The sequence below is a fragment of the Sander vitreus genome, chromosome 4, assembly GCF_031162955.1.
Source record: "Sander vitreus isolate 19-12246 chromosome 4, sanVit1, whole genome shotgun sequence".
Taxonomy (NCBI): Eukaryota; Metazoa; Chordata; class Actinopteri; order Perciformes; family Percidae; genus Sander; species Sander vitreus.
In genome coordinates this window covers 34,157,462-34,172,551 of record NC_135858.1, presented here as the reverse complement: position 1 = coordinate 34,172,551, position 15,090 = coordinate 34,157,462, and the positions used below count along the sequence as shown (strand labels likewise).

The window sequence follows — 15,090 nt, the reverse complement described above, 5'->3', positions numbered from 1 at the left end:
CTCCCAAGCCTAACTACTCCAACACCAACTGACTCCGCCCATAAAAATAAATAAATGATTAATTGTAAAATAATCATGTCCTTAGTACTCCTCGCCTCTTTCAGAAACCCAAATAAAGATCTAATTTTTTAGCCCCAGATTTCCAGTTTCATTCCTCCGTGTTGAATGTTTTTGTCCCTCCTCTCAGGTCCTGAGCAGAAATGCAAGTCTGGTCCGGTGGATCTGGTCTTCCTCATCGACAGCTCCCGCAGCGTCAGACCACATGAGTTTGAGACCATGAGGAAGTTCATGATCGACATCCTGAGCACCCTGGACATCGGGCTCAACGCCACCAGAGTGGGCGTGGTCCAGTACTCCAGCCAGGTACCGTAGAATCCAGATCTTTATTCATTCAATCATGTTGTTCAGTGAAGCGTGCATGATAAAGGTGCGGAGGATACTTTGATGAACATGATGATGAGTAGGACATGGATACAAACTGCTGCCTCTCTGCTCTTCTTCTTCAGCTGCGCAATGAGTTCTCTCTGAAGACGCACGCCAAGCTGGACGCCATGGTGAAAGGCATCAATGAGATCATCCCCCTCGCTCAGGGCACCATGACCGGACTCGCCATCAAATATATCATGAATTCAGCTTTCATCGCCGAGGAGGGAGACAGGCCGCAGGTAGTGCAATGAAGACACCTGTTTTTTGAAATGTATTTAGTTCATACTCAGACTGCAGACTCACTGCCAGCCTTTTGATTCATTACATTTGTTTAGTTTGTTAGTGGTTTGATTGAATTACTTTCCATCAAACTTCATAGAGTAGATCTGATCTGACATCGTTCACCAACACATTGACAAATACGGCATTTATGTTGTGAAACGGTTGCAGTTTGGTTTAGAAAAAACTGTTATACATGTGGAGCTGAATTTGACGGCTCATAACGTTAAAAAAAACTTGCTGTTTATTTATATTTTCAAATGGGAAATGAACCCCGGGCCACCTAGGTGAAAGTCCTGTGTTTGTTTGACCCGTCCACCCCCCCCAACATCCCTCCTTATGCAGGAACTTGGCGCTTTTATACTTTGTCACATTACTTCCCGCTTTGCTCCCGTCACTACGTTAATATAAGTCGTACTTTCTGCTTCAACAAACGACTTAGTAAGAGTCTGATTTTACCTGAGCGCTGATCCTGAGCTTTTCTCTCCCTCAGGTCCCCAACGTGGCCGTGATCGTGACAGACGGGCGTCCTCAGGATCGCGTGGCGGAGGTGGCCGCTGAAGCCAGAGAGAAAGGCATCGAGATCTACGCTGTGGGGGTGGCCAGAGCCGACATGGCGTCACTGAGGGCCATGGCGTCCCCGCCCTTCGAAGACCACGTCTTCCTGGTGGAGTCCTTTGACCTCATTCATCAGTTTGGACTGCAGTTCCAGGACAAGCTCTGTGGTAAGACTGGACAGGAAGTAACCTCACTGTCTGTAAAAACAGACTTATGATCGTATTTTGCCAAAACCTTTTTTTCCAATCACAGCAGGATCTTTAATATGTGTCTGGTTGCCTAAGACAAACATGTCATTCACAACAAAAGATCAAATCATATTTGGCTTGAGCTTTACATTGACTTGGTTTGGTTGAGTGTATAATTTAAGGTTTATTTACATTATTTCTTGTTGGAAAGTGCAGTTTTATGAGAATACAAAATGTGAAATGAACAAAAATTGCACAAAACTCAATTTTACTGGAATGTGAAAACTTAAATCCTCACTCTCCCAGGACCGCATTAAATACTGATTAAAAAAAAATACAGCTTATAAATCAAATGAAATACCTGACCTATGAAAGGAGTTATTCGTCAAGGATTTGACATCATATTTTTGTAAAATCTGAAATTAAAGACCTTTATGCCACTAATGGATTACTTTTATTTGAAGTCACCTTAACATAAGATAAGTTCAAACCTGGAGCCAAGTCTGGAATTTCATGCTGTTGGCTTTTGGAATTACAAACACAATGAATGACTAGCCTGGATAGAAATAAAATCCCATGCCCGTCTAACCCCACAGAACCTAATACTTTTTCAACACAGCCTCTATAAATCCCTTAAGTGCAAGCTATTTCCCTGTGCTGCTATTATTCTAGACTGTTGCTGGCTTCCCTCAGTGGGAGATGGAAAAGGAGAGTAAAAGCAGACAAATAAAGTTTAAGACAGTTGTTATAGATGTTGCGGTTGCTAAGCTAACCTAGGCTCCTAAGGACCCACATATGAAAGGCTATAGCCAAGCAGATACCTATTCCTGCAGGCTGCATTTGACTTGAAAATGAGACCTAAGCTTGCCTGGGTGAGTGTGTCACTTTTCCCCACATGTGAGAGGGGTTGTGCTGTATTTGCGACTCACCCAGCTACTGTACTTCTCTTTGCTGCTTTGAAACGGCCTGCTCGCTCCACTGTCTCTCAGCAGAGTCCACCAGCCTGTTCTGAGAGTAGTTGTTCAGTTTATAGTTGTGTGTGGGAAACAAGAACAGCTTCAGTCTTCTTTTTATTTATCTGTGGGTCTGTCCCAGGTGGTTAAATTGCATTCTTGTTTCCTTCACTTGCTTCACCTCCTCTCACCTAAGTCTGTCCCACAGAGGAAGCATGGGAGAGACGGGAGGAAATCACGCGAGGAGAGAGGAAAAAAACATTCTCTTATTTGATATCTCCTCGCTTGACACAGAAGTTGTTCTGGCCCTCCTACATGAAGGCAGTCTCGAAGCCCTTATTCGATAGGGATCTCCGAGGAGCTATGAGCGAGGATACACGAGAGCAGCCTTCCCTGTGACGCTTCAGAGGAAAGGACGTCTCGTCCCTTTGGGAACACATTTCCTCTCTCCTCCAATGATTTCCCTCGCGCCTCTCCCATGCTTCCTCAGTGGGACAGACTAAGACGCGAGGAAGGGAAGCAAGTGAAGGAAGCGTGGATGCAATTTAAGGACCTGGGACGTACCCCTCAGTCTTCATCAGTGTCCTCTTCCAGTGTGTCAGCCTACAGCTTGTTGGGTTCAAACACAACACCGCTCGTATGCGCACGTCGGTCTGACCCTGTCACTCCGGCTGAAACCACACTACTCCGCAGCAGACATGGACTGACCCATAACACAGGGAATAATTATGAAAGAAATATAACAAGCATGTAATGACAGTGGCATTGTGGGTAATGTAGGTGCCAGGTTTTTGATACTCAGTGGAATAAATATTCATAACTAAATAAAAAAAGCAATCATTAAAGTTTAAATCCAGAAGAAACATCCTTAGTTATCATTTATCAAGAGTTAAAAGCTAAAAGCACCTGATGGTGGCCCGGCAACATAAACAACCCGACAACCCTTGTCATAAGATTTGATTCAAATGTTAGATTCCTGATTGGTTCAGAAGTACAACATTTCATTTGTTTTAACTGAGCCTACTTCAGACTTTTTTTCAAACTTTGGCAGAAAATGTTGAGTTTATTTAGAACCTGATAATGACCCTGCGACTTCTTAACCTTGAGATCATACGCACTGTGGACGCTGAAGTGGATATCCTCTCTTCCGTAGGCATGGATCTGTGTCTGGAGTCGGACCACGGCTGTGAGCACATCTGTGAGAGCTCCCCGGGCTCCTTCCACTGCCTGTGTCTGCCTGGATACACTCTGAATGAAGATGGCAAAACATGTGCAGGTAACAAAAGACACGCACCAGAAATAAAGAACAATAGACAACTGGGTCCACACATTCATGGGCAACATGTTGTTTCTACATTAGTGGCACAATTTGCTCTGACATCATAGGCAGACGTAATCGAGACAACTGCGACAACTTTAGCCACATTTTTTGCCTATATTTGTTTACATTTTGGCTCCATTAAATGTATGCCGAATAAGCTATTAGCAGGTCCTGTTTGTTACTAAAGAAGAATGAAAAATGTTATGATTCTCAAGACAAGTTCTGGAGTGATAAGGAGAATCTAAAAACGTGTGCATCATATGTCTGCGAGTTCAGATTTGACCAAGTTTTGACTCCAAGCTAGTGTATCATAGCTGTCGAATAAAATAAAAAATAATTACGTTCTCCCACCTTTCCTTTTCCTTGACCTGATGACGTTTTCCATCGAGGTGGAAAGAAGACGTGAAGGAGAATTCATTAAAGTGCTCATATTCTGCTCATTTTCAGGTTCATAATTGTGTTTAGAGGTTATATCCGAATAGGTTTACGTGGTTTAATTTTCAAAAAACGCCATATTTTTGTTGTACTGCACAATGCTGCAGCTCCTCTTTTCACCCTGTGTGTTGAGCTCTCTGTTTTAGCTACAGAGTGAGGCATCTCACTTCTGTTCCTTTGTTGGGAGTCGCACATGGGCAGTACCTAGGTAAGGGCTACTAGCCAGTCAGAAGCAGAGTATGAAGGCTTGCCCTGACAGTACCTAGATAAGGACTACTAGCCAGTCAGAAGCAGAGTATGAGGGCGTGCCCTGACAGTAGCTAGGTAAGGACTACCAGCCAGTCAGAAGCAGAGTATGAGGGCTTGCCATGCTAGCAGCTAGGCGACCATTATAACGTGTGTTACAAAGTGACGCACGTTTGCCTCTGAAGTAAAGGCTGGACTACAGTAAAGCTGTTTGGAGCAGTTTGTGAACAGTGTTTTCTGTTGGAGATGGTAAGTCCCTTTGGGGGGGACTTTCACTTTTTTCACTTTGTAAACCTATAACATGCACAAAAAAGATATATAACACAATAAAGGAACGGGGAAAAAGCCAAAAAGCATAATATGAGCACTTTAAGGAAGACACATCCGTGTGAATCCGACTGCACTTACACCCCGACTTGGGTCTGTCAGGTGAAACTACAATGTTCCGTTAATGTAGCTCTCTGATTTCAAGAATATCAATTTGGCTAAAGGTGTAAATAAGGCACAATGGACCAATATAATAGAGAAAGACTTTCTACACTGTTAGCAGTTTAAATGTCACTTTGACACAGGGATGATGAAAGTTACATTTACCCTGGCAGTGTAGAAACAAGGGCTTGTAACTGGAGTTAAGATGCTTGCATGCAAGAAGGGAAATTATTCATCAATCCACAAGTAATTATAATGAACATAGTTACTCAATAAATGGCTTGTGTTTTTCAGCCATAGATCTGTGTGCTCAGGGGAAACACGACTGTGAACAAATCTGTGTCAGTTCACCTGGGTCTTTCACCTGCGACTGCAACAAAGGATACAAACTGAATGACGACAAGAAGACCTGCTCAAGTTAGTCACACACACACACACACACACACACACACACACACACACACACACACACACACACAGTAACTGTAACACAGCACATCATTTTACACAATACACATGTCCGTAATAACTGCTTATAGGCTTGAATTCATGTTCATTCATGCTGAAATGGATTTCAACCTTCACAAACTGCCGATTCATGATTTCTCTGCTGATTCATGAAGCTGAGTGTGGGTTTGACTCTTGTTCCTCCTGTCAGTCTTAATAAAAAAAAGGCCCTTTACTGTAAATCTTTTATACTCCTGTACATCTTATTTTACAAAAAGAACGGTATTTAGAAACACTAAAATATATGAATCAAGATTAAAAAAAAAAAAAAAACCTAGCCTAATTCTCATTCTTAAATCTTAAAGACTTGACTTCCATACAACCAGAACTTTAATTGTAATTTTGGGCTTTGAAACAGAATGTCTCATTCTGCTTTCACAGGATATATCAATTTAAGATAAGTTAACAGAACTCTTAACATATTGTGATCTTGGCTTTTTTAAAGGGAAGTTTAGTTTATTTTTTCAACCTGGACGCTAATTTCCCATGCATTGGTGTCTAAGTGACTAATGTGAACAAGTCTTTGAAACTGGTCCAGCATTGAGCGAGAACGTTGTAACCAGAAGCCGCGAACCGGGCTGCAATGTTATCCGATATGCAAATATACATCGTCAATTTCGTCCACTAAAAGTTCTGTTTTTGCCACTGACAGGCTCAGATTATTAATCAATTCAACATGACGGCCACTGAAGCACAGCAACCCGTTGATGCTGCTGTCGCTGTTACGTCACCCGGGTCGTTGGTCTGATTGGTTGAAGGACCATCCAATTGTGCCTAGAGGCATTTGAGCGGCGTCCGTTGGTGATGCCCCTTTGGAAATGGGCTGTGAATGAATCTTCCCTAGACCCACTCTCAGTTACAGGGTCTGCCAGGCTAACAATCTTGAGCCTGTCACTGGCAAAACAAGCACTTTTAGTGGACATACGTACAAGGTGTGCAATTGCCCATTAACAACGTTTACGCAACGTTACATTGCAGCTTGTTTCACCAATTTCAAAGATTGTTGTTCCCGTCAGTCACTTACGACACAAAAAATTAAGTTACTCTTTAAGACGAGATTTATCGTGAGACAGAGGGAACATAGATGCAATCCCACACATGCTGCTGCTGGTCGCCCTGCTGCTTATGGCCTCGCTGCTTTCCTCCCCTCAGTGATCGACTACTGTTCGTTTGGGAACCACAGTTGTGATCATGAGTGTGTGAGTGTGCTCAATGGCTATCACTGCCGCTGTAACCAGGGACACAGGCTGCTGGACGACGGCAAGACCTGCCAGGGTAAGTACCGCATGCATGAGACAAAGCTCATAGCTAAATAAAAACAGAACTATGTTATCCGCCGCTGATATAATGGAGGGGAGGGTTAGATCTTAATACAACGAAACCTGCCTGATGGAGCCGCTTACACACATGCATGATTTAAGAAGGATGATTTAAAGCTGGGGAAGGCAGTTTATTTTTGGCGTTTGTTTGGCGCAAACATTTCATAATAATCTTTTTAGCAAATAGTACCTCAAATGGTCTGAGAGAAAACTAAACGTTTGCACCTCCTTTTGGCTCAGTTTGCAGGCTTTAGATAATCTAGCTTGTGGCGGGAGAATTTGGCCAATCACCGGTCATTTCATAGAGCTTTCCTATTGGCTGTTCTACAGATGCAGATGCATGTGTACGTCCCTTCGGTGAAAGTTCTGCTAACCGTGGCCAAAGACTCAGGGCTGCAGCTAATTAAAGGCTAAACTAGTAGATAAGAGACTGTATTGTGATGTATCTATATGCAGTGCAGAACTGTACATAGAGGATTGAAACTGTGTAAAAATGTAGTCCAGTTTATTGTCCAGGGAGCGTTTGCCGTGAAATCAGTCGGGAGAGCTGGTTTCCTGGGATTAGCCTTTAGCCTACCAAGCCGTGTGAGAGGAAAATGTGAATGCGGCAGCCGAGCCGGTAGTTTAGCCTTCTGCTAACCGGGTTCATGTTTCTGTAGCTAACTAGCGCCTTGATTCATAGTATGTCATCTAACATTGGCTTTCCAATGAAAACGGGATGGTAATTCTCATATTATTGCTGCTATATAACGACATTAGGAAGAAATGAACGTTTAGTACTCGTACAGGTTACTGTATGAAGCCAGTGCTTGTCTGATGGTCGGGACTGGACAGAGAGGGGAGAGGGAGAGCTGCAGGAAGAGAAGGTCTCACTCTACTTCAAATTCTGGTTTGCTTTTTGCCTACTGCAGCTTTAACCTAGCCTGGTCCTACCAGACGCTTGTACATTTCATTTGTACAGAGAGTCTGGCCACTCCGTTGACAAGTGTTAACTTCCTTGAAGGCGGGTTCTCTGTTGAAGTTTAAAACTACTGGATCTGCCCAGAGCCACTCTGGATCTGCCATAACCAATAACTAGCATTTGGTTGTGATGTCGGTTTAGCATCGCTAGCATTCGCCAAACTTTTCCCGAACCCCGTGGGGAGGAGGGCCACAACATCATGGCCACCAACATGGACCTGGATATTCGACAGCGTTGCCACAACGGACCGAATGGCTTCGCTCGCATCTTTCTCCGCCGCCATTACGGAACTACAACTCAAACTAGCGCACGACCTCAACGTCATCGTTCTCAGCCACTCCCTCTGTTCGCTGATTGGACTGGTAAAGATTTGACTGGAGAAAACCCAAGAATATACCGCAAACCCAGACGGTGTACTGAAGTAAAATGAAAATTGAGCGGAAGTACGTAGGAGGGCGGAGCCAGGCTAGCTTTAACCCTCCCCAAACTGGAATATGGTATTACCGGCTTATTTAAAGAGAGAGTATGTAGGGTATGTATGGAAATAAATGCCCAGAAAACACACACAATTTAATTCAATGTGTGTGTGTGTGTGTGTGTGTGTGTGTGTGTGTGTGTGTGTGTGTGTGTGTGTGTGTGTTATTTAGCCATTGACCTGTGCGCTGAAGGAAAACATGACTGTGAACAAATCTGCATCAGCGCGCCCGGCGTCTTCACCTGCGACTGCAACGAAGGATACACACTCAACAAAGACAAGAAGACCTGCGCACGTTAGTCAGGCCCTCGCACAAATACACACACACACACACACACAGCTGTACACACACCAACAACGCACACTTACAATGAAAGGAAGTTGCTCCTGGTGCATCTACGGTCTCCTGCATTTTGATAATCAATTAGTAACATAGTAAAGTAAAAAAATCCAAAATAGCGCCTCCAGCTTCTTTATGTGAATTATTGCTGCTTCTGTTTCATGTCACTGTAAATTAAATCATTTGGGGTCTTTGGACCGTTGATCAGAGTACATAAGCAGTTTGAAAACACCATTTTGGATTAAAGGACTACAAAATGCTGTAGCTGCAGCCCATAACGGTCTTTCAAATACTTGGTTAGTAGCATATTTCTTAAACGATCGTCTGGCTTTACTTGTACTTGAAGACACAAAAGTAGGACCAAACGCACATAGAAACAGAAAAATGTTCCACTGTGACAAATGGGAAATAACTTGATGTGTGTGTGTGTGTGTGTGTGTGTGTGTGTGTGTGTGTGTGTGTGTGTGTGTGTGTGTGTGTGTGTATTTAGCCATTGACCTGTGTGCCGAGGGGAAGCATGACTGTGAACAGATCTGCATCAGTGCTCCTGGCGTCTTCACCTGCGACTGCAACAAAGGATTCAAACTCAACAAAGACAAGAAGACCTGCACAAGTCAGTAAATCCTTCTTTATGTCGTGTGTTTCACCTCAGCTCATCTGATGTGTGTTGTCACTGCTCTGATTTAAAATGCACTTTCATTTTGTTGTTTTCAGATTTTAAGAAAAAGGCCGAAAAGGGCCAGGTGTTTGACTAACATGAGTCTGCACACCCATCATTGAATGTGTATCTATAACCTCTACAGAAGTTAATGCTTTCATTTCACGTAATATCTGCTATAATGACGTGGTATTGCTGTGGCAGTTAAGGTGGTGGGGGGGGGAATCATTTTTTCAAGTAGCAGCTACAGTAGATGCAGTGTGCACCAACAACCACCAGGTGGCACATGTGAGCACACCAGATGCAGTTTCGCCGTTCCATTTATGCGGTTACTCCCCAACGCCTGGCAGTTAGTTTCCATCACATGTAACGTGTGTTTATTGTCTCTGTGTCTGCAGACATGGACCTGTGTAACACAGTGGAGCACGGCTGTGAGCACCAGTGTGTGAGCACTCTAGGATCGTACTACTGCATCTGTCCGGAGGGACAGCTGCTGCAGGAGGACGGCAAGAGCTGCGGCAGTAAGTCAACTCTCTGATTAATGATCTCTGTTACAGAAAATCATCTGTCGCTGAAGTACAAACCCAGTGTGGGCATAACAGGACAGGTGCAGTGTTCTTCAACGCAGACCCGATTATAATACTGATTACTCAGATTCATAAAACACAACTTCCCCTCCCCCCCTTAACATAAACACATATTTTAAATGAACATTCTGTAAATTTAGTTGTTAAAGCATTGAGACCAGGATGTGTACAAAGGACATTTTACAGTTGAAAAATAAAATATGTAATGGCGACTGTTTGTAAATTACTTTTACTTTAGTCTCGCATTGCCAGACCTTCCTCCACAGCGCTGTGGAGGAGGGTCTGACTAATCCACACAGTATTCTGGGATGGGAGAAAAACGTGCTCTCGTTTATTGGCATTTCTTTAAACCAATCACAATTGAATTGGGCGGCGCCGGACAGAGCCACGGTGCCTCTGCAAAATAGCCTCGGGAAGGAACTTGTTTTGGTGGAACGTGTACGTTCAAAAGTTGTTTTAGTCGTGCAACAGAAAATTCAGATTGGACAGATAGTCTAGCTAGCTGTCTGGATTTACCCTGCAGAGATCTGAAGAGTAGTCATAAATCCACCGGAGGCACAAAGAAAGCAGAAGGTAACGGACTTTCCACCAGCACCGGAGCAATCCCGGAAGTAAAACGTCATCAATATAGACTACTTTTACTTTTGTCTCTTGTTATTAATCGGCCGACATATTCACAAATACCACATCCGTGATAAGCTAATGTTGTGTAGATTTATCAGTCCATCTTTTTAAAAATTCGAGTTGTACAAAATACATAATACCTGTGAATTCTCAAGAGCAAACATCAGGACTATGTATGTTGTTAGTATTCCTTCTCATCTCTCTCTCTCCTTCAGCCTGCAAGTCGGCCAACATCGACCTGGTGCTTCTGATTGACGGCTCCAAGAGTGTCCGCCCCCAAAACTTTGAGCTGGTCAAAAAGTTTGTTAACCAGGTGAGGCATGTTTTACATACGCAAGGTAATGTAAGTCAATGGAGGCCAAACGGCGTTGATAAACACGCTAAAAAGCGATTATGTGTCTTGATAACACACCAAAATGGCATATACGAATTGCCTTGTCATACATACGCCACTTATTGAGATCAGTCTGAATGTTGTTAAAAAAATTGGTATCGAAAAAGTAGCGTATAGGTATTGGTATCATTAACGGTATCGGAAATCTTTAAGCAATACCCAGCCCTATCGATCGGTTAGTCTGTTTGTGTAGTTATGTGACTTTTTTTTAAGGGTTAAGAGGTTTTGCGTCAGACCAAATGACGCCCCTTAGCAATCACAACGTACCATGGCCTGTCATGAGCTATTGCTTATTAAATATCTGCAAGAATACCCAATTCCTACACAGAGTAGGTGTATGGATGAATCCACCGCCAGTTAATCTGAACACAGGTTGATCTGCGACACCGGCAAAACAGCTGATCCTGCGCCGATTAAGGACATGCATCAGTTTCCAGGTCCCAAAACAAGGACATCAAACTGTGTAACAAGCACTGAGTCAACATATCAGTAACAAAAGCACAAAATCTGCAGAACTGTGCTTGAAAATTTTATTTAAAAAGCAATAATAAACACAAACTTAACAATAGAAGTTCACTAGTAGAGTACCTGTCTCTTGTGTCACCTCCTCCAGGTTGTGGACTCTCTGGACGTGTCTGCTCATGGCACCAGGGTTGGTCTGGTTCAGTACTCCAGCCGGGTCCGGACAGAGTTCCCCCTCAACATGTACCACACTGCTGAAGAGATCAAAGCTGCAGTCATGAAGGTAGAGTCGTTGGCTTTCTATCTGTTTCAAACAAGAAATGATCGTAACATGTTTTAATACCATATGCATCAACTATGTGCTATCAAGTATTCCTGAAATTAAGCCAACGAATCAGCTTCATTAACTAAATTTAAAGTTGGAACAGGCACGGCCTACATTCATTTTGTAACAAGTAGCTCAATCTTGTTATAACTAAGATAGCTGCTAAAAAAATGGTCGCCACCGTTGTTTCATTGGAATATTACACAAGAGGGTTTGATTTAACGTCATTTTTGGCACGACAGTAACGCTTAAGGACCTTGGCGCAAGGTCTAGCTGCATCGAAGTGAAGGGAAGCGAAGCGTAATATTGCTTAATCATAATATGCATCATTCCTACACAGACTTTTATTTGATGGCTGTCCAACAAGAACAGTTTCTCAGTCTATTTTGAACTCATAGTAAAAGAAGTGCCAACACTTGAACTGTTGTTACTGTCCTCGTCTAGGTTGACTACATGGAGAAAGGCACTATGACAGGTCTGGCCCTGAAACACATGCTGGAGAACAGCTTCTTAGAGTCAGAGGGCGCTCGTCCTTCCAGCCGCAACATCCCCCGAATCGGACTGGTCTTCACAGACGGACGCTCGCAGGACGACATCACAGAGTATGCCAAGAAGGCCAAAGAAGCCGGTAAGACTCAACTGCCGTGAGGGTCTAACCACATCTACAGTAATTCTCTTATTCCAGTCCCTGGCTGCGCAATAATGCTGACATGAAATGTGTACACAGGTATCACCATGTACGCCGTGGGCGTGGGAAAAGCTGTGGAAGATGAGCTTCGTGTAATTGCATCTGAGCCTCAGGAGAAACATTTCTATTACACCACCGACTTCACCGCCATCAGCAACATCGCTGAGAACCTCAAACTCAACGTCTGCCCAGGTACAAGACTCAGGATCGCAACGCGGTGGACAATGCATAGGGCCGTATCACACCTGAAAGTCTGAACCAAGGTCCGGACCAAGGATCATGTTTTTGTTACGTTGTATACATTTGACTTGGTAAGTTTGGTATTGGCTACGTGACCACGGTGCTATCCGTGTCACGTCCTGCCTCCTACACGCTCTACCCAGGCGCCACCCCCTCGCCTTAACCAAGCGAAGTATTCCAGTATGTGAGAATGTGTCTGACACGGACAATCTCCTGTTGTGTGCTACGTGTGAGAAAGGGAAACAAGATAATGCCAATGACCTGACTCACCTTACACTGTCCAAATTTTATATTAGAAAACAGCTTTGGTCTGTAGAGCGTAGTGGAAAATTAGTTGCAAAGTAACACATTTGTTTAGTAAAAACAAAAAAAGTACCAATGGACGAAGTGGATTATTTCACTTTTGTGCAACTCTCTCCCCTTTTATGTATTCAGCTGTCCTATAAAAATAAAGGCCTAAAATGCCCCCAAAATATAAATATAAGATTATGTTCAGCATAAAGTTACATTCAAAAGATGACTCACATGTAAAAGCAGTCCCAGTGTAAGCTGACAAGTCACTGTAATGATGTTCTTTGGCTCCATCTGCTGACAGAAGTACATGATGACAGCTGGAAAAAACAAAAAACTCACTTAAATGTAAAGAAATAAATACCCAAAGAACAAAGGTCAAACACAAGAAACATAATAAAATAAAGGTAGTTTTTTTTCAGAGTTTTAACTTGTTGCTTTAATGTGTGAACATTTTAAGGTGGTCCAAAGGGAAACACTAAAGCTAAATAATTCACAAACTGCTGAAGTGCAGTTTAAACTGCATTATGTTTTATGATCATCAGTTTCTTCTTTAAGAAAAAAGAAATATCTGCATCTTGAAGACAAAATGTGTTGAAGTGAAACACACTTAAGCAAAACCAGACAACCCAAGACGTTATGAATTTGGTATTTCCCCATTATTTATATAAGTGTATATATAAGTGACATTTATTTACAATGTTTGGTGCGTTTGCCAAAGTGCAGTGTGAACACAAACCGAAACCAAATTAAAAATGCAACAATGTTGCAACTTCACACCCGATTTTTAGCATTTATTTATTCTCTGGTATGATTAATGGGGACTATGTATTGTTATATGTTGTGATTGAATGTGCCTGACCACAAACGAAGTTCCCTCACGGGAAAAATAAAGTTCTTTTGATTTGATTTGATTGAGTCTCCCGAACTACATGTGTGAACGTGACCTAAAAGTGAAATTGTTTGTCTGTCTGTAACCATTTCTTTGTGTCTTTGCAGAGGAGAGTCAGGGGGAGATTGAGGTGAAGGACCCGTGTGCCTGCGAGAGTCTGGTGGAGTTCCAACAGGCCACCATGAGCAGCCTGGAGCAGCTCACGCAGAAACATATCCTTTAAGTCTTTGTCCAAGCACCAAGGAACCAAAACACTAATTATTTAATATTCTTTAGAAGCCTCAGTGACAGGCAAGTTTCTAATTTGGATCGGTGGTAAGAAACTGGTAGCAGTTCAAAACAAGAACAAACAGATAAAGTTACCAATGACTAAGACAGGAAATACATTTCTCTGTGCAACATTTGATTCAGTGGTAATATAAAAAAAATTTAGATTTTAAGGCCAAGATAATGGATATTACAGATGTGGAACTATGGCTTAAGCTACATTGTTCTTTTGACTGATTTGACGTCCATTGACAAACCTATACCTTACATCAGTCCCAAATTCTTCACCACAACTGTTCCAGGTCTCGCCTATACACTGTATATAAAGATGGACGACGCGTCTTCACTTCCTCCCACTGTACAAAAGTGAAGCCAAAATCTCCCAGATACGGGCGCTGCCATCTTGTAATTTTGTAGCCAGAGTCTGCGCAGTAGTGATTGGGCAGTGGAGACGCGGTATCAAAGTCCCGCCCATACACCTGCCCGACCAATCAATCACAGCTGTCAATCATGACGTTTCAGCCTGTTTGTACAGCATTAAGTAACTAATAAAAACCAAACTGGTCAGAAGAATAGACACTTGACCAAACCGTGTGATCAGAACTTTCTAAAATGACGGAAACCATCTTTGGAAAAAAATTATTTGACGTGTACTTTGATTTTTTTTAGTTCAGTCCATGTCCCATCTGCTAACATGGAGGAGGGCGGGGCTTATGACCTATACTGCAGCCAGCCACCAGCGGATGATCCAGGTGTTTTGGCTTCACTTATACACTCTATGCATCAACCCCTCCTGCCACGTAACAAACAAATCTGGGAACATTTAAACAATAAGGCCACTGATATTTTGCTCTTGTCCTAATTGTCAACAAAGAACAATGAATGTATCTACTAACAAGTATTATGTGTGTATGAAAGCCTGATGTATCTTCTTCCTCTGTGACTCTCGCATGATCGTGTGATATCACGAGAATCCAGCTGCCGTGCAAGGTACACTTTACACGTTTAACACGTGCATGTCATTATTATTCCTTAATCAGCTGTCTACTATCTGGGATGACTGCTCGTCTGGAGCAGCTGGAGAACCAGCTTCTCTCCAGGAAGTGAGGAAGTGATCTTCATGACAGTGAGCGGACGGGACGCCACAGGGAAAAAGAAAGAATAACAGAGTGAGGAAGAGGAGGGCACATCAGAAACCTTTCCAATCAATGGACAAAACCAAAGT

The 15,090-nt window shown here is 42.9% G+C and overlaps 1 protein-coding gene across 3 annotated transcripts in view; it reads left to right on the top strand.

The window, feature by feature from the left end:
* matn4 (matrilin 4) overlaps positions 1 to 15,090 on the top strand; it is a 34,916-nt gene extending 19,826 nt beyond the window's left edge. The window contains exons 3-17 of one of the 3 annotated variants that reach the window (XM_078249438.1): positions 188 to 363; positions 507 to 665; positions 1,199 to 1,430; positions 3,558 to 3,680; positions 5,130 to 5,252; positions 6,495 to 6,617; positions 8,270 to 8,392; positions 8,928 to 9,050; positions 9,494 to 9,616; positions 10,522 to 10,619; positions 11,314 to 11,445; positions 11,932 to 12,115; positions 12,215 to 12,367; positions 13,706 to 13,810; positions 14,914 to 15,090. In XM_078249438.1, the coding sequence (XP_078105564.1) occupies positions 188 to 363; positions 507 to 665; positions 1,199 to 1,430; positions 3,558 to 3,680; positions 5,130 to 5,252; positions 6,495 to 6,617; positions 8,270 to 8,392; positions 8,928 to 9,050; positions 9,494 to 9,616; positions 10,522 to 10,619; positions 11,314 to 11,445; positions 11,932 to 12,115; positions 12,215 to 12,367; positions 13,706 to 13,810; positions 14,914 to 14,972 (2,036 nt within the window). In that variant the 3' untranslated portion in view covers positions 14,973 to 15,090. Of the gene's footprint in view, positions 1 to 187; positions 364 to 506; positions 666 to 1,198; positions 1,431 to 3,557; positions 3,681 to 5,129; positions 5,253 to 6,494; positions 6,618 to 8,269; positions 8,393 to 8,927; positions 9,051 to 9,493; positions 9,617 to 10,521; positions 10,620 to 11,313; positions 11,446 to 11,931; positions 12,116 to 12,214; positions 12,368 to 13,705; positions 13,822 to 14,913 lie in introns of those variants that run through there. The other 2 variants (XM_078249436.1, XM_078249437.1) reach the window with 2 other exon arrangements.